The 24,737-nt window shown below is 31.8% G+C and overlaps 3 protein-coding genes and 1 pseudogene across 4 annotated transcripts; 2 read left to right on the top strand and 2 right to left on the bottom strand.

The window, feature by feature from the left end:
- Nucleotides 1-1,781: 1,781 nt before the first annotated feature.
- Nucleotides 1,782-2,957, bottom strand: LOC125829780 (F-box protein At3g07870-like; annotated as a pseudogene).
- A 918-nt stretch (nt 2,958-3,875) lies between these two features.
- Nucleotides 3,876-5,955, bottom strand: LOC125829645 (F-box protein At3g07870-like). The gene is made up of 2 exons (XM_049508838.1): nt 4,798-5,955; nt 3,876-3,950 (listed from the first exon to the last, which is right to left on the bottom strand). Exons 1-2 carry the CDS (start codon nt 5,953-5,955, stop codon nt 3,876-3,878), a joined length of 1,233 nt encoding a protein of 410 aa, XP_049364795.1.
- A 3,533-nt stretch (nt 5,956-9,488) lies between these two features.
- LOC125829644 (uncharacterized) lies at nt 9,489-9,905 on the top strand. Its single transcript, XM_049508836.1, has one exon. It carries the CDS (start codon nt 9,489-9,491, stop codon nt 9,903-9,905), a length of 417 nt encoding a protein of 138 aa, XP_049364793.1.
- Nucleotides 9,906-11,958: 2,053 nt separating this feature from the next.
- LOC125829753 (prolycopene isomerase, chloroplastic) lies at nt 11,959-24,408 on the top strand. Of its 2 annotated transcripts, XM_049508947.1 has the most exons (10): nt 11,959-12,216; nt 12,534-12,644; nt 12,906-12,959; nt 13,106-13,393; nt 13,586-13,777; nt 13,863-14,021; nt 14,104-14,340; nt 14,958-15,099; nt 15,178-15,361; nt 24,392-24,408. In XM_049508947.1, the coding sequence occupies exons 2-9, from the start codon at nt 12,585-12,587 to the stop codon at nt 15,348-15,350; spliced, it is 1,305 nt and encodes a 434-aa protein (XP_049364904.1). In that variant the 5' UTR covers nt 11,959-12,216; nt 12,534-12,584; the 3' UTR covers nt 15,351-15,361; nt 24,392-24,408. The 2 variants fall into 2 exon arrangements, with proteins under 2 accessions (XP_049364904.1, XP_049364903.1); XM_049508946.1 differs by lacking the exon at nt 24,392-24,408 and having other exon boundaries at nt 15,178-15,469.
- The last annotated feature ends 329 nt before the right edge of the window (nt 24,409-24,737 follow it).

The following is a 24,737-nucleotide window of genomic DNA, read 5'->3' as shown; positions in this document are numbered from 1 at the left end:
GCCATCTTCTTTAGTTTCCTCTTTGTTTTTGTTCTCTCTCTTCAACTTCCTGCAGAACTTCTTTGTGTTCCTTTTCATGCCACAATGATAGCACTCAATATCCTTAAGTCTGCCTCTGGATTTGCTCCTATTTTGTTCTCTATTTTGAGAACCACGAGTTTTGTTTCTCCCTCTGGAGCTAGTTACCAGGACATCCAATGAAGAAAAACCTTAAGATTTTCTTCTCATCTCTTCATTCAAGACACTACTCTTGGCGGAATCCATTGAGATAACACCATCCGGAGCAGAATTTGACAATGAAGTTCTAAATGTTTCCCAAGTGTCTGGTAGGGAACCAAGTAGAAGCAAGCCTTGAATTTCTTCATCAAATTTGATGCCCATAGCAGATAATTGGTTCATGATCCCCTGAAAATTATTCAGATGGTCTGTCATCGGAGAACCATCATGATACTTTAAACTCAGCATCTGCTTTATCAAGAACATTTTATTGTTGCCAGTTTTCCGAGTATACAAACTTTCAAGATGCTCCCATAGGGTTCGAGCATGTGTCTCTCCAGAAATATGGTTCAACACATTATCGTCAACCCATTGCCTAATGAATCCACAAACCTGTCTGTGCAACAGATTCCACTCTTTATCTATTTTATTATCAGGCTTTACAGTGGTAAAGACTGGTTGATAAAAATTCTTGACATAAAGCAGATCTTCCATTTTTCCCTTCCAAATGGCATAATTAACACTATTTAAAGTAACCATTCTACTTGTGTTGTCTTTCATTGTTTATCCCCAAAAAATATAGATATTGCAAACCAAAGTAATTCTTTTATGATGTGGAAGTTCAGACTGTGCTGCAACCACAGAGCATACTCAGATAAAACCTTGGCTCTGATACCAGTTTGTTGGGAAAATGCGGACAAGCACAAAAATATATATGGTAAAAGTAATGGAAATAAGAAGGGAAAATAATGGCACCAAGAATTTTACGTGGAAACCCTTCTAAATAAGGGAAAAACCACGGACCAAGAGGAGCAACTGATATTACTATAGTAAGGAATTTTACACTGTAGTCACGAATACAATACTCAAAGTGACTACTACACACTCAAAAGGAATAACACTCTTTTGATTTTCACCTTACTAAAATATCGGTCACACTCTATTTTTCTTCACATACTACTTTTCTTGTATAGTCTATGGAATACCTCACTTTGATCTCAAAATGGTGTTTTCTCTCTAACTTGGTGTGTTTCACAAATGAGCAAAGGGCTCTCTATTTATAGGAGAAATCTACTCCTAATTATGTCACCAATGACATCATAAAAATACCAAAGTTTCAAACTTTGCAACTATGTAGTTATCTTGATAAGAATTAGTTGGTATGTAGTGGTACCAACTTAAGACTTTAACAAAAATGGGGGCTGGAACCCCACAAGTCTTACATCAGAAAACAGGCTTGATTGGCAATCTTGATAGTATTTCCATCATAATCACATTTGGAAGGTCCATGGTTGTCTCTTCCTTCTGATTTCAATGAACAAAAAAGGAGCTAAGTGATTTATTATTAAGTGAAAGTATGTATTAATTAATTAAGAATATGTATATGCTCTGCTTATAGAGACAGAATTGTACTACAATAACTCAAAAGCATCCATTAAACAGTAAAAGTTGACATACCATAACTCAAAAGCATTCATAGAATCGTAAAAGTTGACAGGTCTTAAGCTAGATTACACATAGAAGCAAAACATAATATCCAGGAGGAAGTAAGACAAATTAAATATTTAAACTATTTTCATCTTCGGATAACCATATGAGACTTGTAAACTTTCCCCAATGACAGTCTTGAGTGAGTAAAAACTTGGGATGTAGCTAGCCGCTGAAAGTCCAAGGTACTCTTGAACCTTCGTAAACTTCTTTTCTTTTGGGTTGTAAGAAACTACGTGTGTGCCACGATCCCTTTGCATAAATATTTCTCCATCTTTCCAAATTGAGATTGGTATAAATCTATCACAACTGATATCTGGTTGAATAGTATCCTTCAAAATGTGATCTTTAGTCCAAGATTCACCTATTCCATACTCTTTCATCCACCATACATCAACATATTCACTATCGTTAGTATCACACAAACATAGACAATTCCCCAACTCTACTAGTGTCAAGCAGGAGGATAAAGTTTCCAGACCACGCGGAGCTAACACGGACTTCACCTCTTCTGTCCAACTGTTAAAGGAGTAAATGTTGTCATTTTTTTCTGAATTCATCCAATGAACAAAATGATCTGCATAGAGGTTCTGGAACCTCGCCCACATTTCTCCATTTCTCATCAACTCCAAAAGTATAAACCTCCAACTCTTATACATGTGGACGTCCCTCAAGCTTACTAACTACTGATCTCAATACTTTATACTGTCCAGAGGTTTCACTAAAGCAGAATGCATATGCAACGCGCTGAATTATTTTCTCCCATTCGGGCAATTTAACCTCAAAATATTCACCCAAAAGAGGATTGCTAATGTAAACTGAATGCTCTACGGTATTCCTCCAACCATTAAATAAACAAATGAACCCATTACATGAACTAATTAATCTCAAGTTTTATTTATATAAAGTGGGGGAAGGGAGGTGAAACCTAGGGCTCAACATAATGGCTCTGTTTAGGGGGTGAGTAACATCATCTTTGAGTTCCACAAGTAACCGAACTGAGTCATTTATCGAAAGAAAAATGCTGGGAAAATAAGATGATCTTTTGTAATGCATTTTACCAAATAAAGGGTTTGAAGTTAAAAGATGATACCAGCGTTCACAAACAATCTTACAACGGAAAATGACTTGATTGGCAAGCGTGAAAGAATGTTGACCATAATCACTATTTGAAGGTCCATAATCCTCGTGACATGGGAGATTCTACTTCCTTCGCAATCTCCGTTGAAAAGCTTAGAGCTTTGGGCATCCATGGTTGTCACTTCGTTTGAACAAAAAAGGAGTTAGTTTATAGGGTTTATGTCTTGGATTGACTGAACTTTTTTATATAGTGTGATCCTCTAAAATGACTATAGAGGCTACTTTGAGTTCCACAAGTAACCACACAGAGTCATTAATTGAAAGTAATTATTGAAATTTAACTAGCCGTTAGCTAATATTAAAAAAAAATTCCTAATATTTTTTCTTACACCGACTAAGTATTTAGTAATTAATGAAATTCTAACTAGCCGTTAGCTAGCCGTTGGAGTGAACCTATATATATATAAGGTATTACATTGGAGACTCAAAGAATATATAATTCCTTTATCTTTCTTGAGATTCTATTGTATCTATTCCCAATTTCTAGCTAGCAGTTTTTGTTTCCACACCAAAGAAAGTACATATATTTTCTAAAACTTCTAGATACTCCATATGTTATTGTCCATTAATGTGTTTAGTATTGGAATCGTTCAAGTATTCAATACCTGAAGAGATTAACATGGAACTACTTCACGTAACAACACTTTCTCCAATGGAGAACAAAAAGAGCAAGTGTGATACAATAAAATTTTACTGAGAGGTAATTAGGTTTATTACAGCAAATTGTCCACTAATATTAATATCTGGTGGATGAAAGAGTATGGGGTTTCTGAATCTTGGACTAAAGATAGAATTTTGGTGGATTCTATTCCGCGTGGTATGGTTGACTTTAATTTTCAACCGATACTTATGTGGAAAGATGGAGAAATCTTAATTCATGGTCGCACAAAACTAGCTTCGTACAACCCAAAAATGAAGAGTTTCAGGTTGGTTAATGTTTATGGTGACTACAGCGATTATATACATTCCAAGCTTTTACTCACTCAAGACTATCATGGGGGACGACTTTCAACTCAGAAATGTTTATCTCACTATTTGGATAAACATTTCTGAGTTGAAAGTCGTCCCCCATGATAGTCTTGAGCGAGTAAAAGCTTGGGATGTATCTAGTCACTGCAGTAACATCACGGTAAACATTAACCACCCTGAGCTTCTTCTTTTTTGGGTTGTACGAAGCTAGCTTTGTGCGACTTTGAATCAAGATTTTTCCATCTTTCCAAATTATTAACAATTCAAAATTATAGTTATCCATACCAGGCGGAATAGATCCACCAAAATGCTGTCTTTAGTCAAAGATTCTGTAATCCCATACTCTTTCATCCACACGTGTTGTTTGTCGATATGATCAGTCAAACAGAGACAATTCCCCTACTCTGCTAGCCTCAAACACGAGGATGGAGTTTCCAGACCCGATGGAGCTGGCAGGGACTTGATCTTTTCTGTCTCAATATCGAAGGAGTAAATTCTGTCATTTTCTTTGGGATCCATCGAATGAAGAGCACCACTGACATTAGCCTCGCCAAAAATTGCACCATACACATGACCCCAACAGCAGCAGCATCCTTGATGTGGGAAATAGTCTTACATGAGTTGGCAAATATGATTTGGTTTAGACTAATTCCGTGATTTAGACAGTGCCAATCTCGAGTAAGCTATATAAATCAAAATGGGCACCTAAGTTGGCTAGTCTGGTAACAAGTGCAGAGCAAATTGAACGTAAGGAATGCAACTTTGGAGACTTCACATTGCAAATAGACTAGAAACGTTAAAATGAACACGGTATGCTCTACTTATAGAGGCAGAGTTGTACTACCAGAACTCAAAAGCATCCATTAAACATTAAAAGTCGACTGGTCTTAAGCTAGATTACATGAGAAACATAGAAGAAAAACATAATATCCAGGAGGAAATAAGACTAATTAAATATCTAAACTATGTCAATCTCCGATAAACATACGAGACTTGAGAACTTTCTCCAATGACAGTCTTGAGTGAGTAAAAACTTGGGATGTAGCTAGCCGCTACATGTCCAGGGTACACTTTAACCTTCGTAAACTTCTTTTCTTTTGGGTTGTAAGAAACTACTTGTGTGCCACTATACCTTTGCATCAATATTTCTCCATCTTTCCAAGTTGAGATTGGTATAAATCTATCCCAACGGGTATTTGGTTGAATAGTATCCTTCAAAATGTGAGTTTTAGTCCAAGATTCAGCTATTCCATACTCTTTCATCCACCATATATCAACATACTCACTATCATTAGGATTACACAAACATAGACAATTCCCCAACTCTACTAGCACCAATTTGTAGGATGGAGTTTTCAGACCACGCGGAGCTAACAAGGACTTCACCTCTTCTGTCCAGCTGTTAAAGGAGTAAATGCTGTCATTTTTTCCCGAACTCATCCAATGAACAACACCATTGACGTTAGCCTTACTAAATGTTATGGATAGAGGTTGTGGAGCGTCACCCACATATCTCCATTTTTTATCAACTCCAAGAGTATAAACCTCCAATCCTGATACTTGTGGATGTCTATCAAAATTACTAACTACTGATCTCAATACTTTATACTGCCTAGAGACTTCACTAAAGCAGAATGCATAAGCAACACAAATTCTTTTCTTCCGTTTAGGCAATTTAACCTTGAAATACTCACCCAAAAGAGGATTGTTAATGTAAACCGAATGGTCTAAGTCATATATGCAACCTTTCAACAAACAAACGAACCCATTACATGAACCAATTAATCTCATGTCGGGTAAAGGGAGATGAAACTTAGGGCTCAACGCAGTGGTGCTCTTTAGGGGGTAAGGATCATCTGGTTTGAGTTCCACAAGAAACTGGACAGGGTAACCAATTGAAAGCAAAAGGCAAGGAAAATTAGATGATGATCTTTTGTGATACATGTTAGAAAATAATGAGTCCGAAGTTAAAAGATTATACCACAGTTTACAAACCGTCTTACAACAAAAAATGGACTTGATTGGTAATCTCGAAAGAATGTCCAACATAATCTCACATGAAAGGTCCATGATCATGGTGACATGAGAGATTATTCTTCCTTTGCAATCTCCCTTTAAAAGATTAGAGCCTCGAGGGTCCATGACTGTCACTTCCTATGAACAAAAAGGTTGACGATGTTCGGGTAGGCTTAATCCTCCAAGCAAAAGCAAAGAAAGTTTTCTATGAAAGAAAAAAAAAGGTACAATGATTTAGAATCCCAACTACATGTATAGATCCCGAATAATCCCAAACCTATAAGAAAAAGGTTCTCCCAATCCTAAAAGAACAATATATTCCTATCCCAAATCTATTAGGACATAGAGTTTCATAAACATTCAAAAAATAATCAACACCTATTTAATTTCGAGTACATTTATCATAATAATCATATTTTATTTTTTGAGTTGGTTTATCATTCAAATTCTTGATGTATGTCGTCACAGAAAACGATAAATATATTAAATGCATATATAATAACCTAGATAGACAACCGTGTGTTTGAGGAATTAGATTTTGATTAGGAGACTAATGAATCAGAATAGGCCTTATTATAAGGGTTGTTACTTATCTAATACTAATTACGTCTTATTTGTTTTCAAAATTGATTTGAATGAAATAAGTTCATTGAAGTATTTTATTTTTTTACACAACAACCAAAATTGTACATATTAATTGTGTACCTATAATTATTGTTATTTAATTTGAATAAAGCACTTGTACTAACAAGTGTTACAACATGTGCAATATATATGTAACACAAAACGAAAAACGATCACACAGTTTAACATTATACTAAAAACAGAAAAACTCCTAGGTGCAAATTTCATCGCCACTCATTTATTAGACCAGAAAGAATTCCAAGGACGATAATTGAACAAACCTAGTTCTTAATTTCGTGTACAATTTTTACGCCATTTTTTGGAACTAGAGGTTGAGGGGATGTTGGTGGTAATGGACCTTGAATGGGGCAAAAACTTCGAAGTGTTAAAGGGAAAAGTGAACCAAAAGGGAAAATCTTAGGCCAACAACTATCATGAATGTCTAATACAGCTTTGCAACATTGAGGACCAATTAATCGAAGTCGAATAGTTAGGAAAGATGTTATAATCTCCTCAACACATCCAGGAACGTTTAACACTGATGCTAAGCATGTGGAGATATCCGGAAAAAGACCATTATCGACCTGACCACCTAAACCTGGTAAAAGACCTCCTCCTCCTAGTAATTGTGAGACGCTCGGAGAAACCTGGATCGATATACACAAGAAAATTAGTGCATAAGCATAGACATAAGTCATGTTTAGAGGATTTGGAATTTGATGAAAATTTGGAAGGAAGATTTCATATTTATATATTGTAGGATGTAATGTTAATGTATGGTGGACCTTTTAATTTCTTTAAATGTCATTAATATGAAGACTTTATTGTATACATTTTAATAGTAGTAAAATTGTAATCAATTATCTTTTCAAGTTTTAATGTTTTTTAGCATTAATATCAATGTTTATTATAGTAGCACATCCTCTAAATTAAAGAAAACAAGAATTATATTGAACTGAATATGTTACAACTTATATATATATATATATATTCCATGAGTTCGCATTGGGTTTAGACTAATTCATATTTGCATCATATAAAAGTTGTTTATGGGGGAAATAAATAATAATTTTAATAATATAAAAATGGAAACAAAATAACATTGGAGGTAGAATTTGATTTGTAAGGTGATGTTAAAAGGGGAAAAATTACTTTCACCTTTTTGGTCTTATTTTCTAATGCTTAGTCCGGTAGGCTTTATGATAGATCCCCAACTCTAGAAAATAACAGAAATGAAGAAATCAAATCTGTTAAATTGTGTGTAAAATATTTTACACTCGATTGAATGCATTGAATCTTGCAATTCTTATGATTAAGATAAATATTCAAAGTTTTTAAAAGTGAAATTAAACAATAAACCCAAATTTATAACTAGATTAACATAATTTGGTATTTTTTTAAAAATTCTACATATGTGGAGCATAATACTGCATTTATTAATTAGGAAAAAATTAATTTTGTACTGCAAAATCTTTTCAAATCTCCATGATGAATTTGTAGATAAAATTTATGAATTTATAGTAAGTTAATCTTCAAAGATTTTTTCCATATATACCATATAAACTTTATTAAGTTCACATTTACAATAATTATTATTTAAGAACCATTCATCGAAGAAAAAACAATCAAAAATGAATTTCTTTCACTTAATCTTCTTCATTCTTATTGCTCTCTTTGTTCCTAGTAATGAAAAAATGGTTCAAGCTATTCGACCACATGAGAGTTTATTAGCAAAAAGTGAAAAAATATTTCAACCTTTTTTAGCTATTCACAAGATTTCAAGAAAGTTGAATGATGTTCAACAAAGGTCAGGGTCTTCATACCGTTTGGTTCCTAGTGGCCCTAATAGGGCTGAGAGTCCGTCAGATTACCCTCCAGCGCCTATTAAGCTAGGCAAAAAGTTATATAAATTGAAGGCATCAAGGAAATTGAATGATGGTCAACGAGGGCTAGGGTCTTCATATCGTTTGGTTCCTAGTGGCCCTAATAGGGCTGAGAGTCCGTCAGATGATCCTGCAACACCGATTAGACTAGTCAAAAGGTTATATTAATCGAAGGTCTAAAAAACTTAGACTCTAAATCTTATTTTGTGATTGATGCAAGGTTTAATTTAGTGATTGAATTTTTATTTTTCACCTAGTTTGGAAGTACCTATGATTATTAATAATATATGTTTATGTTGTTCGGGTTGAAGGATAAATAATATTTTTATTTATTAGTATGTATTTATTTATTCTATGAATCATGTAACAGAAATTACCCAGATTGGAAGTCTATAATTTTAATTGTTATCGAGGATTTTATTTTGTTCAAAATGATTAAAGATGTTTGTCTATATAAAATATTTATTTGGTATAATATGAATGAAACAGAAACATGAAAATATAATATAAAATATTTATCTAGGTATTTTGTTTTGTTTATTACTTAAATTTTACTATATTGTATGATTTAAATCCATTGTTAGGTAACGATAAAAAAATTCATTTTTTTGTGAGGACCGATTTGATGTGATCTGTCGTTACCTTAATATTTTCTTCTCATTTTGTCTTTACTTATTATTTAATAATTCTATTTTTTCTTTTACCCTACCTTGTATTATGAATGTGTGATATTATATAACGATGGAGAACGATACAATCTATCCAAACATTATATTCATTAAAATAATACAATACAATACGATATATTATTATGAAACAATATGTAATAACCCCTAACAAAAATTTAACACATTCAGTTTAATATAATCCTTATGCTTACTGTTTATGAACGAAAATACTAAATATAACAAATATTGTCACTTAGTAAATATCGTATAGATTAATGGTACTCTCTTTAAAGGCATTAAAACTTAAAACGAAAATTAATTACAACTATTAAAATGTACAATAAAGTTCCCATATTAAAGACGTTTAATTTAAAGGGGGGGAAAAGTAACCAAATATCTTACCATATAAATATGGCATGTCCTCCTTTCCAAATTTTCATCAAATTCCAAAATATCTTACCAACTTATATATTCGATAAGAAAAATGACTTCTGTCTATGCGTATGCACTTATTTTCTTATGCATATCGATTGAGGTTTCTCCAAGCGTCTCACAGTTACTCGGAGGAGAAGGTCTTTTACCAGGTTTAGGAGGTCAGCTCGATAATGGTCTTTTTCCGGATATTTCCAAATGCTTAGCATCAGTGTTCAATGTTCCTGGATGTGTTGAAGAGATTATAACATCATTCTTAACTATTCGACTTCGATTAATCGGGCCTCAATGTTGTAAAGCTGTACTAGACATTCATGATAGTTGTTGGCCTAAAATTCTTCCTTTTGGTGCACTTTTACCTTTGACACTTAAAAGTTTTTGCCCCATCCAAGGTTCATTGCCACCAACAACCCCTCAAACTCTATTTCCAAATAGCGACATGAAGATCGTACGCAAAATTAAGAACTAAGTTGTTCAATTATCGTCCTTTAAATTCTTTTCAATAAAACAGGTGGCGATGAGATTTGCACCTAGGAGTTTCTTTTTTTTTTTTTTTTTTGCTTTTAGTACAATATTAATTAAATTGTATGATTGTTTTCATTTAAATGATAAGTAATTTGTTAAAGAATGAAATTTGGAAATCTATCATTTTTCAAAATAAATCGCTGTCTTTAGTACGATCTGACTTCACACCAAAATACGCACCCAATCTTATATTTTTTATAATTTATTTAGTTATATTTTCAATAAATTTCTGTGATACAAATCTTACCAGACCTGTTACCTGCTTCGAATTCACAAAAACTAATTTTAATTCTTAATGGGATTTTCTTGATGTTTATGTTTAAATCTCTTTTTGCACTATTACCGTAAAATTGTTAAATACGTCGGAAAATAAAAATATTAACTTTTGACAAACTTAAACGACCAAAGTTGTTTAATACATACTTAAGGGACTATTTTTGATATACTCTTAAAAAAAAATAAGGAATGGACCCACCTTCCACTTGTCAAACTATTGAGTAGCCTCACACAACTTATATAAGTTATGTGAGATACAATATAAATTTGTGGTGCAGAAACTTAGAACGTGGAAATTCAACTATCAACAAACTTAGCTATAGAAGTATAATAGTATACAATTTATGGTTAGCCAAATTAGTTGCAAAACTTCAAATTCAATGGCGTTGAGATTTCTTCCATTTTCTCCACTTTTCAATTTCAGCTCATCGAATCGAAAACGCACAGTTTCTACCTCTGCTACTCTTGCCTCCAAGCAACCCGTTCCAGGTACCGCTATGGTTTATTATAATTGTTGTTATGATATGTATGTATGTTTTACAAGAAAGATTGGGACCTTGTGAATGTGGTTGGTTTTATTGGAAATAAACTGTCTACCTTCTCAGGACTCCGGACCCACATGTGGAACATTAAATATTTATTGTTAGGGGTGTCAAATGGATGGGTAAAAATAATTGAGTTAATGAATGAAAGGATTATTGGTTACTTTGACTTAATTGGAGTGGGTCCAGGGGCGGACCTACAGTGGTTCAAGTGGGTTCATATGAACCCACTTCGTTGAAATAAAACACCGAATATATATGTATATTTAATTAGTTTTTAAAATTTTATATGTATATATTAACTTTTGACCTCACTAACACAAATGTGACCCTTGGCTAAGTAGAGAAAAGGGTTCAATTTTTCCAGCCAACTCGAGTTCGAATCCCTATTGCCACATTTTAGTTTTATTTTTTATATCTTGAACCCACTTCGTGAAAATCTTGGGTCCACCACTGAGTGGATCAAATGTCATAATTCATAACCCAATCCACTATTCCTTACTAAAACATGGATGTCAACAGTGATGTCAGCTAATATTCCTATCCGCGTTTTGTCTCTTTGGTCTAGCCAATTTTACTCAATACACAATGCCAAGATATTTCTCAATTTTTGATTTACCGGAGAAGGCGAGAATCAAATTAAATATATATTGACTATCATCTTTGCATTATTTTTTAAAACTTTGATATAAGAAAAATTGCAACTTATAGTAAATTTGGCGTAGATTTCGAAAATATGTAGAAGTAACACTCAACAAGCCAAAAGTGCCAAGTGAATTTGGATGGGGAGAATGTAGTTACATGTAGTAACACTCAGTAAGTGTGGACATTCCAAAATGTTTTGATAGTTTCTTATAGCTGACTCTTTTGCAAGTCACATTACCTTGTTGAATTCTGTGTTCAATCAAATTACATGACGCAAACGGAGTACTGTTTCCTGAAAAAAGGAACGAGTATATGCACGATATGTCTCGTTGTTGTAAGTTCATAATTTATAACGTATTGAAATTGTTGTCTTTATGCTTAGTGTATAACAGATTGTTATTTGGAAGACTTGATAACTCGTGATGTATCCACTTGCCTCAAGGTGTAAATTGATGTTCCATTGAAGGAAAATACCGTCTTTCTAAGGATCTTGCCTGTGTAGATTCTTAATGCGGATAAGTTCTCTCACTACAGGAACATGTTTATTTGACTGCAGAATAATGTGCAGGCAAGCCAGAAGCAGATATCGTTGTTATTGGGAGCGGTATAGGTGGACTATGTTGTGCTGGACTTCTTGCTAGGTATGGCCAAGATGTTTTAGTACTCGAAAGCCATGATGTAGCTGGAGGTGCAGCTCACTCTTTTGATATTAAAGGATACAAATTTGACTCTGGTCCATCATTGTTCTCCGGTTTTCAATCAAGAGGTCCTCAGGCTAATCCATTAGCACAGGTTATACTCGTATATGTTTATAATTTGGCTTTGTTTGTTCAGAATGCAAATGAATCGAAATATACTAGTATATATATAAGTTTTCTTCTTCCCTCGTCTATCCTAGACCTTCCTTCCAAATGTAGTATTCGTCTAATGTGGATAGAACTCGAATTAAGGGCTTTGAATACTAGCATTTTCTTTGTCGCATCAATGTTCTTAAGTTACTACACATGAAATAAGTGTATGAGATGTTAACAAATTTTTACTGTAATTTAGTATACATTTAGTGTGGTTTCTTGTTAGCAAATAACTTGACTTATTGATATGTTTCTCAGGTTCTTGATGCATTAGGTGAATCGATTCCCTGTGTGAATTATGACTCGTGGATGGTATATTTACCTGAAGGTGAATTCCTGTCACGCATTGGCCCAACAGAGTTTTTTAAGGTCTGACCTCCTGTTTGCTTTTGTGAACATCTTTCATAGACATCATCGAAATTTTTCCTGTGTGTTTTCAGTATTTGCAAGCTTCATGTTGTAACATCTAAAATGTTAGGATGTTGAGCTAGTGTACGATGCTTACAGTAGAGGACTGTAAGACTTCCTTTTTATTTATGTGATCGTATCCTAATGAAACCATTTTATCTTTTAACTGAATGGTTACATTTCCTTATAACATTCTTCGTGATAATCTCTCTCATAATTCAGGATCTAGAGAAGTATGCAGGACCAGATTCAGCGAGAGAGTGGAGGAAACTTCTTGTGAGTATTGCATACTTCTCATACATGTTGTCGTTTCTTACGTTATTGATTGTTATAATACCCAGAGATGTTTCTCTTGATAGTCCCTTGCTCTCGAACTTTTGTAAGAGCTCTTTACTCATTTGCATAGAGTGTTGTTTTTACAGGACGCAATACTTCCAATCTCAGCAGCTGCAATGGCTCTTCCTCCACTATCTATCCGAGGGGACTTGGGCGTTCTTTCGACTGCTGCTGCTAGATATGCACCTTCTCTCTTAAAATCTTTTGCTCAAATGGGACCTCAAGGAGCCCTTGGTGCTACCAAGCTTCTCAGACCCTTTTCAGAAATCATTGATTCTTTGGGGATAAAAGACCCTTTTATACGTAATTGGCTGAATCTCCTAGCTTTCTTGCTTGCCGGGGTCAAAACTAACGGCATACTCTCAGCAGAAATGGTAACATATATCCTTATAGATATATTCTACATAAATCTGGTATTAATTAGTCTCATCTTCATGGTTTCACGAGTGTTGTACTCGATTTTATGTTTAACGTTCTTACATTTAACTTAACTTATTGGAGCAAGTATCATTATTCTCACAATGAATTCATACAACTTCATTAATATCATAGTTGATGCTTCATAGGTGTACATGCTCTCAGAATGGTATAAGCCAGGTTGTTCTTTAGAATATCCACTTCATGGAAGTGGAGCAATCGTTGATGCTCTTGTTCGAGGATTACAAAAGTTTGGTGGACGGATTTCTCTCAAGAGTCACGTAGAAAACATAGTTGTTGAAAAGGGTCGAGCTGTTGGAGTCAAACTAAGAGGTGGCCAAGTGAGTAGATTAAAAGTATGTTGCATTGTGAAATGATACATGACATTTTCTATTAAGGTTGCACTTTCTCTTCGTGATGTTGCAGTTTGTCCGTGCTAGGAAGGCGGTAGTCAGTAATGCATCTATGTGGGATACACTGAGTTTATTGCCTCCAGAAGCTGTCCCGAAGTCATATCAGGACGGGATTGAAACGACCCAACAGTGTGAATCATTCATGCATCTGCATTTGGGTTTTGATGCAGAGGTAAGGCACAGCACAACGATGCATTGTAATAGCTTTCGTGGACTGATTGCTTACTTTAATTGTCATTGTAATGGATCTATAGGGTATATCTGATGACCTGGGAATCCATCATATAGTAGTTAATGATTGGGACCGAGGGGTTGATGCTGATCAGAACATTGTGCTGATATCTGTCCCGAGTGTGCTTAGTCCAGATCTTGCTCCACCTGGAAAGCATGTGTTGCATGCTTATACCCCTGGAACTGAGCCATTTGAAATTTGGGAAGGTCTTGATCGCCGAAGCAATGAGTACAAAAACCTCAAGGCTGAAAGATCTGAGGTACTCTTATAATTTCTTATCTATTAATGACAAACAGTGGTCCAACAACAACAACACACCCAGTATAGTCCCACAAATTGGGGTGACAAAGAACGGTCCAGCTTTCGTTGTTTACATAGTTTTGTGATGATAGTATGGCTGATCAACTTGCTTTATCATGTCACGTTAGTATGATGTTAGCTAACATGTTGTTAGATGTTGCATTTTCCATCTTGAATCAGAAGCTTAGTCACAATGCTCAAGCCATCGTGCCTAGCTGATTTATGTTCTAGATCAGAGGCGGATCCAAGATTTAAACACTATGGGTTCAACCTTTAAGATTCTTAGAATTGAACCCGTTACACTTTTAACATACGGGTTTAAAACTATAATTTATTGCAATTTTAGTGGACTTTTACACGTAAATGTATGCTCCTCGTTGAAAATACTGAGCTCAAATGAACTCGATGACTAAATACTGCATCCTCCACTATTCTAGATATCTTTTATCACATGTTCATTTTCCGTCTATATGTATCTTTGCAATCAAGAACTAGTTGTACTTTCCGTTCTAGTTAGCTGCAAAATTGTATTCATATTGAGGTCCCTTTTCAGCTGATTTTCCGGTTACATGACAGGTAATGTGGAAGGCTGTAGAGAAAGCACTTGGGCCAGGGTTTAATCGCGAGAAGTGTGAGGTGAAATTAGTGGGAACTCCATTAACACATCAAAGATTTCTTAGAAGAAACAGAGGGACCTATGGGCCAGCTATATTAGCAGGTAAAATAGCGTGTTCAACTGAACTCATTATTTTTTACTCAAACTATAAGATCACGCTCATTCTAAACCAATCTGCAGGTAAAGGCACATTTCCTGGACACTCAACACCAATTCCACAACTTATGTGCTGTGGAGACTCTACTTTTCCTGGCATTGGAGTTCCTGCAGTTGCTGCTAGTGGTGCTATTGTCGCGAATTCATTGGTTTCTGTGTCAGAACATTCGCGCCTTCTTGATGCTATAGGGATATGATCAAGGAGACTGTTAAGTTGTTTTTTTTTTAGTCCTGAAAATTTTGATTCATTCTGTATAAAGCCTTACATTGGTTATACTTTGTACAATTCATTCTACCTTTGTTTACATTACTGAAATATATATATATATTCTAATTCAGCTTGTACCATTTGTTTAACAGTAACTTTTTTTGTCTTTCACATGAAATGAAAAGAAGTGCAATTGAAAAATAATAAAGGACCATTATTTGAGGAAATGAGATAATACTAATCAATTAGTGAGTGTACCTTCTCCATAATTGTTTATTATATCTTTCACATTGAAATGAAAAAAGAATAAAACTATGGGTGTGTTTGGTAGGAAGGAAAATGTTTCCATAAAATATTTTCCTGGAAAACAAGTAGATTTTTTACTTATTTTTTCATGTTTAATTGGTGAGTAGAAAATATTTTGCGGAAAAAACTTTTAGTGTTTGATTTATGAATAAAAAATATTTTTGAGAAATATTTTTTTGTTTTACTAGAGTAGAAAATAATTTTTGAAATTGAAAATATTTTTTAAAATCAAACTTAAATTTTTTATGGGGTGGGGGGGCTGGCGGGGGTGAAAAATAAAAATTTAAAGTTGAAAATATTTTTTAAAAATATACTTAAATTCTTTTTTGGGGGGTGGGGGGCTGATAGGGTGGGTGCGTGGGTCGGGGGATCAAGGTAGGGATGAAAAAATAAAACTAAAAATTGAAAATATTGTTTAAAATATATATATTACATTACATCTCTTATTTAGAAATGGGAGTTTGGAGGACCAACATTGCACTAAAGAGTTGGACTAAAAGCTATAGAAATTGTACATTGAGGCCCACCAAAAAGATGAACTAAAGTAACTTCATCTACTTCTACTTTTTCTACACATATTTTTCTTTAATAAAATAATTATTGCCTCCATTTTTATTTTTATTTTTAACATTTATTTTTAATTTTAAAAGATTGGAAATTTTATGTTAAAAATTTAAATAATAGAAAAAATAATTTATTTAACTTTTATCATCATCAATACTACTAATTTATTTGACGTTTTTTCTTAATCTTCATCTCATCATTAATGTTATTTATATAATTTTCTTAAATCACTTATTTTTTCTTTTTTAACTCTTTTATATATATAAAAGTTGGATATGTAAATGATGATGTGACATTTCTTAGAAGCTAAGATTACTATTTATCTAATTTCTCCAAATTTGTAAAAAAAACTTGAAGATATCATACGCAAATTTATGGTCAAACTTAAACTATTTGATTCTCGAGAAATAAAAAGTCTCACATAAAATGGGACAGACGAAGGATAACTCTCAATTAAATTTATTTCACTTTTTATTTTCCATTTTTAACATAATTTTTCAAGTTGGATTTCTAGGAATTCTATAGTAGACCCATTTAAATTTTACTTTTTTGTTTTAAATTAGAGAACTTGGCCGCACTTCGCGCGATCATTTAAATTAAATATTTTTGATTAATTTTATATTTACTCTGTTGTTTAATCGTAATATTATTATTTGTTTTAATAATATGAAGATTGTGAAAAAAAATAAAGCTTCACAAATTTTACATCTATTAAATGAGGAAGAATATATTTTTTATCAAATAAGTTAAAATATATTTGCTAATAACAAATTCTTCCATTGCATGAAGTTGATCCTTTAATATATAATATATATTTCGGTCTACCATTCTCCTTAGATGTCTAAGAAATATCTCATAATGTCAAATAACATTGTAATACTCCCTCTGTCCCTAATTACTTGTCCACTTTTAAATTGACACATTTATTAAGAAATCAATTAATGACATAGTGAGTTTATCATTTTACCCCTATTAATTATGAAGTAGATGAAAAGTTCTGCATTTTTCAAAGTAATTAGTCATTTAATTGAGGGTATAATAGGTAAAAAAATATTCTTTCTTGATTTGTCAAAATAGACAAGTAATTAGGGACAGAGGGAGTACTAAACAAATGCATCAACAAATGAAATTTATATTAAAAATATATTGAATAATGACGTAATAATACCTTAATAGAATTTCCTATCCATTTTTAAAAAAAATCCTTCACCCTTTCAATTTCGTTATATCTTCTTATTTAGTAGAAGAATCATCATTTATTATATTCTACTCCACCTTAATTTGTACCATCAGAGTTTTAAGAATAAACATTAAATTTTAAATCGAAATAAAAAATCATTGAAAAATGACAGAAAAAATAATAATAGTATATGAAAATTAAAATAAGGTGCAAGAAAAGTCTTTTCACGATAATTTTTTGAAATATATTGATAACAATTAAAATGAAGCTGTTATTTTATCTTTAAAATTAAGTTTGATTGAATTGAATTAGTACAATGAGAAAAAATACTAAACTAATAACTTTTTAATGTTATTAAATGCATTTTATTTTTAATTGAGTAGTAGATTAAAAGTTCCGAATTAGGCTATTAAAATAATATCTTACTCTCTCCTTAATTATTATGGTATTGCAAACATTTATTTTCCTTAAATCGTGATTCATTTTTCATTTACAGTTATATCCAATTAATTTCTAATGTATTGAATGTGGTTATGGGATATTGAAATAATATCTTTATCTTTTCTTAATCATAATAAAATTATAATTTAACTTTTATTTTTCTGAAATGATAATTTTGTTTTAATTCCTAGAACATATTGTTTACTATATTGAATGTAATTATAATAAAACATATTGTATTTAGTATGACAAAAGAACTCAAAAATTGGAGAAATTAGATAAATAGTAATCTTAGCTTCTAAGAAATGTCACATCATCATTTACATATCCAACGTTATATATATAAAAGAGTTAAAAAAGAAAAAATAAGTGATTTAAGAAAATTATATAAATAACATTAATGATGAGATGAAGATTAAGAAAAAACGTCAAAAAAATTAATACTATTGATGATGATAAAAGTTAAATAAATCATTTTTTCTATTATTAAAATTTTTAACATAAAATTTCCAATCTTTTAAAATTAAAAATAAATGTTAAAAAAAAAATCGAGGCAATAATTATTTTAAAGAAAAATATAACCAAAATTGTCAAAAAAAATTGATAAAAATAAATAACTATCTATTAGTAAGAATGGTGTCACTACATTTTCTATTTTAACTTTATTGTTACGTATGGATAGAAACTTTTAGAAGAAGAAATTATCCAAAAATTTAAAAATAATGATTCCTTAAATGGTGATTCCTTTTCCATTTACAACTTTTCAATTAATTTTTAATGTATTATATATGGTTATGGATATTGGAATAATAATTTTATCTTTCCTTAATCATAATAAATTATATTTTAACCTTTGTTTTTGTGAAATGATAATTTTCTTTCATTCGTACAACATATTGATTAATATATTAAATGTAATTATAATAAAACATGTTGTATTTAGTATGACAAAAGAATTCAAAAAATTTTAAAATTAAATAAATAGTAATCCTAACTTCTAAGAAATGTCACAAATATATATATATATATATATATATATATATCTAAGAAAATGATATAAATTACATTAATGATGAAATGAAGATTAAGAAAAGAAGTAAAACAAATTAATAATAATATTGATGATGATAGGAGTTAAATAAATCATTTTTTATATTTTGTAAATTTTCAATATAAATTTTTCAGTCTTTTAAAATTAGAAAATGCTAAAAAAATAAAACTAAAACTAAAAATCGAGGCAACAATTATTTTAAGGAAAAAATAACAATGTTAGAAACATTGATAAGAACAAATAAATATCTATTGCTAAGAAGGTGTCATCCCACATTTTCTATTTTAGCTTTATTATTACATATAGATAGAAACTTTAAGATGAAGAATGATCCAAAAAATTTAAAAATAACAAATCAATTATGTAAAAATACATGTGTAATTCTTATAAAGTTATAATAACTAATTTCTTCAAATAAATAATTAAATGAAAGAAAAAAAAGTAATTAAGAAAATAATATAAATAACACTAATTATGAGATTAATAGCATTGATGAGGAAAGGAACTAAATATGATCATCTTTTTAAATTCTTTTTTAAGAAAATATATATAAACTTTAATTAAAGATAAATAAGAAAAAAAAACTTTAATTAAAGATACAAAAATCAAGACAAAATAAAAGAAGAAAGAAATTAGAAGAATAATGAGGTTGAAAGAAATAATATCTAATTTTCTCTCTTTTCAAATCACAAAACAAATTTTTGTTTGTTCTCCTCCTAATATGATACGAATTCCATAAATAGAATGATTTTTTCTCCAAATAATTTTTCTTACCCTTTGAAACACTAATCAGTCTTCTTATAAATTTCTCAACCACAATGAATTTTCTCTCCTTGTAGGAGGAGTAAACATTTTTTCAAAAAGTCTTTTATTTTGAAAAGAATTTTTTGTTACATAATCTCTTTCTTTACATCAATGTCTTCACAAGAATCATGAGATATTCTCTCTTTCTCTTTTGTTAAAAAAGTCACATTACCTAGAAATTTGATGGACATCTTAGCGACATAAGTTGATACCATATATTGATCATTATCGTCAGAAGAAGAAGAGCCAAAGTGAAAAAATTTGTTCTTATTTGTTACAAATGCTCAACTATTTTTTTTTTATTTTATAGGCTAAATAATTATAAACAGTTATAAAAAATGAATAGTTTTTATCTTTTCATCTTCCATTTTCATTTACTTAAATCTATATTAGTGTAATGGATGTTATAAAGGGCATAATTAATCGGGTATGACATAAATATTTTTTTTAAAATAAAAATAAAAATACAAAACAAAGATAAAATGTCAAAAAAAGGAAAAAAAAAGATGAATAGAAATACCGGTCATAGAGAGATGCCACATCAAATTGTCAATATTCAGCTTTATATATACATATATAGGTTCATGCCCTTAGATGTTATTTTATTACTTTAGCTGGCATCGACATTTTGTAAATCTGATATCTACTTTGGAACATTTTATAATGTGACATAGGCTGACCATTGAAATCATAAATTTAAAATAATAAAATTTAATTTATTTACTAATATCAATATCATAAAGATATATATATATATATCATTTAAAAAATATATAAAAAGTATCATAAATTGTAATAATTAACCGCTTTATTTTTTTTAAATCATATAACTAATTATATCAATGACATATAAATTGAAATAAAAAAATTACATATTTTATTTGAAAATCACGTAATAGTACTATAAGGTATAATAATTAACAACTTAACATATTTTAAAATTTTAGTTGACTCTCCGAATTTCATATGTCTCATGTAATTGAGACAGAGAAAAACATATATTGGTTTAAAATTAATAAAAATATTATAAATTATAATAATTAACAACTTAAAATTTATAAAAAAATCCTTTAAAAAAATTTAGTTGGCGCTCCAAATTCAATCGGTATTACAATAATTAAAACATAGAAATTAACATAGATTGAACTCCTGCTGGCATTTATGTTTTCTTTTTCTAATTTTTTTCTTTTATACTTTATATAAATAAATTTTTTATGTAAAAAGTATTATAAATCATAATAATTAATAGCTTAAAATATTTCAAAACATATAAAAAGTTTTTGTTAACTTTCAAAATTTTATCTATACCGCATAAATTGGGAAAAATATAGATATATATATTTTAAGTTGCTAATTATTGTGAGTTATAGTACGTTTTATGTAATTTTCATATATATTACTCGATTTGTCCTTATTTATGTGATACAAATGAAATTTCAAAAGTCAATGAATTGTTTATAAGTTTTTTTTTATATTAACTTGTTGATTATTGTGATTTATAATATATTTATGTAAAACATACTCTAAATAAAAATAATTAGCAACTTAAAATATATAAAAACATACTAAAAAGTTGATTAATTTCAAATTTCATATGTACCACATAAATTAAAACAGAAACAGTAACATATATTGGGCCCCGTACTGGCACGGGGTCCCATATCTAGTATTAGTATATACTTCAGCTTGTACCATTTGTTTAACAGTAACTTTTTTTGTCTTTTGTCTTTCACATGAAAAGAAGTGCAATTGAAAAATAATAAAGGACCATTATTTGAGATAATACTAATCAATTAGTGAGTGTACCTTCTCCATAATTGTTTATTATATCTTTCACATTGAAATGAAAAAAGAATAAAACTATTTACTTTCTTCATCAGTCTCCTTCTTATGATCTGAAGTGTGAATTTTTTTCTCTGTGATTTTAAGTAATCTGTGTTAAATTGGTGAAAACATACCTCTTTCTTCTCCTTCCCAGCCAATACCGAAGTAAGTTTTATTTGTTTTTATTTAGATTAACTGTGTATTCGATACAAAGGAAAATTAGTGGATTTCTTGTTTACATTTTTTGTGTTCTGTATGTAAGCAAAAGATGTTATTTAAGAGCATCCGTTGTGAAAGAAGATGATTGAAAATTAGGATTTTTTTTTTTTTGGTTAAATACATGATTTTGAGTATAGATACTGGAACCTAAAGGAGGGGTTTTAGAAGAAGATTAGAAGTTAAAATACCACAAGCATAAGTATAAATCTCCATTAAGATAATTTGCATGAATAACTGGATTCTGAATCAAATATTTGTAGGTATTTGATAAAAATTTTAATAGATATATAAGGTATAGGCAAAAGCTAATGGATTCACGTGAACTCGCCCCTGGTATGTGCTTATTTGCATATAAGCAAAGACTGGTTATGATTGAATCTTCTTAATATGCACGAAATATGTTCGTGTCAAGCTACCTGATGAAGATATTGGATATTTACTACTTGCAGGCTTTATTAGGAATCCAACAATTAGAGAAAACTGAAAAGGTGGAAAGCAGATGGCTAAGGAGTGTTGCTATGTGATGACTGTCCTAAAACTTGTGAATCGTGAGCTGTTTGATAGTTTGACGAATAATCAATTGGACAATGCTGTGGGGAAACTATTTCAAGTATCTTTGTCTCTCGCGCTCCTCCAGGATGCTCACCCTGAGAACGGGATATCTACACAACTTAAGGCCCTATTTGTGGAAGCCCTTGGTGTCCTTTTTGAGAATGGTTCTCCGGTGAATGAACAAGGCGAGACAAGTGATGACGCCATCAGAAAGATACCAAAGGTGCTGAAGATAATTCGACTGGAGAATATTGCTGAGCGAGTCAAAACTTCAAAGCCATCAAGGTCATCTAGCCTGCTAATTACTTTGGAGATGGTGGAGTCTGTTGTAGCTTTGCTTGATTGTTTTGCTACTATACTGATTACATTTGATCCGGAGCGTGATGATGCCTCTCCCGCGTATGTGCTTCTAAAGAAGCTAGGATACCTAAGTCTCTTCTTGAGATTTACTGCAAAGTGGTGCATTGAGCATGAGAGTATAAAGGATCTCTTCACCTGTGCTGAAGATGTAGTTTATGCTGCACTTCACCTATGGTTCTTAGAGTTGGCCTACAATATGGAGAAGGATGACGACCAGTCTCACGTGCTGGACCATGAGTTCTCTAAACTGCTGGAAAGGATAAGTCCAATGAACGTGCCTGAACTGAGACAGATTTATCTGAACCTATTGATAGAGTCAAAGTCATCACGATCAGAGACTTCAATGGATGCAAAATCTATGCGTTATTTAGTTGATGCTCTCAAAGAGGATCTGAAAGAGCTGCTAAGTCATGATGCCAGATTGAAAAATACTTTCGATGATCAAATTCCTTGGCTCCAAAAAAGATCTACTCACCTTTCTAGATTCCTCTGTGACATAGCATTTAAAGGCACTTCACTTGAAGAATTTAGTTCTATTCAGTCACATATCGAAGCTCTGATCAATGAGGCAGCAATTGTGATCTACTCATCTTGCTATGATGGCATGACGAATACTGAAATAGACCATGAGCTCTTTCTGTTGCAACTGAAGTTTAATCATGTCAAGGTAGAAATCAATCTGATTCAGCTACTAAACGGTGAAGCCACCATAGTGGCTCCTCTGAAATATCTGATTGACTGTGTTCGAGAAGAGCTGATACTCTTGGGAACTTTTCTCATGGATTCATTGGAGCAGTGCAAAGAGCAAACTAAGATAACTGATTTTTTGACCCTTAATCAGTCTGTGACTAACCAGGCATGGTCAGTCATTAAATCTCTTTCTCGTGACTCGAAGCAAGAAGACATGGCCAGGGAAATTAATCACTTGCATATTAAATTGCTTCTTAAATTCAAGTTTATTAAGGCAGTGATTAGACAGATGTGTCCCAACATTTCATCATCATCGACACTGGATCATCCTACGATAGATCTTCTGAATTTTCTTCCAATTGACTTTGATGTCATTGATTCTTATTTCAGCATGCTAAAATCCTCAAAGACACAATCTTCACATATCCCCAAGGTTGATGAGGTTTTGATGGGGTTTCATGAATATATTCTTGGCAATGTGCTACTGAAAGATGAAAGTTATTCGATGTTTACTGTTGCAAATGAGGTTAAAAAGTATTACTATGGGTTGTTGCTCCTTGTAACGTGTCTTGTTGATCCTCCAGTTCAGATCAATGAATGCGTGAAGCAGAATGATTTCTTGACTAGATTTGGAACTCTTTCAATTGAAGCTGAATCTTCTATCTGTTCAATTTATAAGGAGGCTGTGGATAGCAACAAAAGTAGGAAGGTCAATCTTATTATTCAGTTTTTGACGATTGCTTTCGATCTTATCAAGTCTGAAGGAAGCTTGATGATTCTACAACAGCAGAAAGCCACTTTGGAAGCTGAAATTCTGGATCAGATTGAAAGTGTTCATGAAGAGCTTATTTTCCTTAGAGCTTTTCTCATGGATGTTCTCACACAACACACAGAGCTTAACGAATTGCATGATCTCTTAATGCATACTGAAGTGACTTCCCACAAGTTAGGACAGATCAGTGGTTCTTGTTATGGGAGTTCCGTGGACGGGTCCAGCACTCAGCAAATGAGGATTCCATTATCTGATCTGCTACAAGAGATTGAGACTGTCAAGGTAGAGTTCAGAAAAGTATTCTTTCAACTTCTGGATGCATCACCTTGCAACATGACCGGTGGAGAAGGTCTTATCAATTTTTTATCGAACTGCCAAGACAGGCTGTTGAACTATGATGATTGTTCAATCTCTTTTCTGAAGAATCAGATCCTAGTAGTCAAAGAAAAATCAGAGTACTTGAGATCTTTTATTGCAGATATCATACAGTACCGTGATATGCATCAAGAACTCAAAGACCTTGTGAGACGTGTTCAAGATATAAATTATGTATGTCTCTTCCATGTCAAGGGTTATAAACCCACCTGGTATTACATGTTATATCTCTCTGATT

This window comes from Solanum verrucosum, unplaced genomic scaffold, assembly GCF_900185275.1.
Source record: "Solanum verrucosum unplaced genomic scaffold, falcon-dt-bn FXZP01000008.1, whole genome shotgun sequence".
In the NCBI taxonomy this organism is placed as follows: Eukaryota; Viridiplantae; Streptophyta; class Magnoliopsida; order Solanales; family Solanaceae; genus Solanum; species Solanum verrucosum.
Note: the sequence above shows the minus strand (reverse complement) of the source record. Positions and strands in the feature narration are given on the sequence as shown.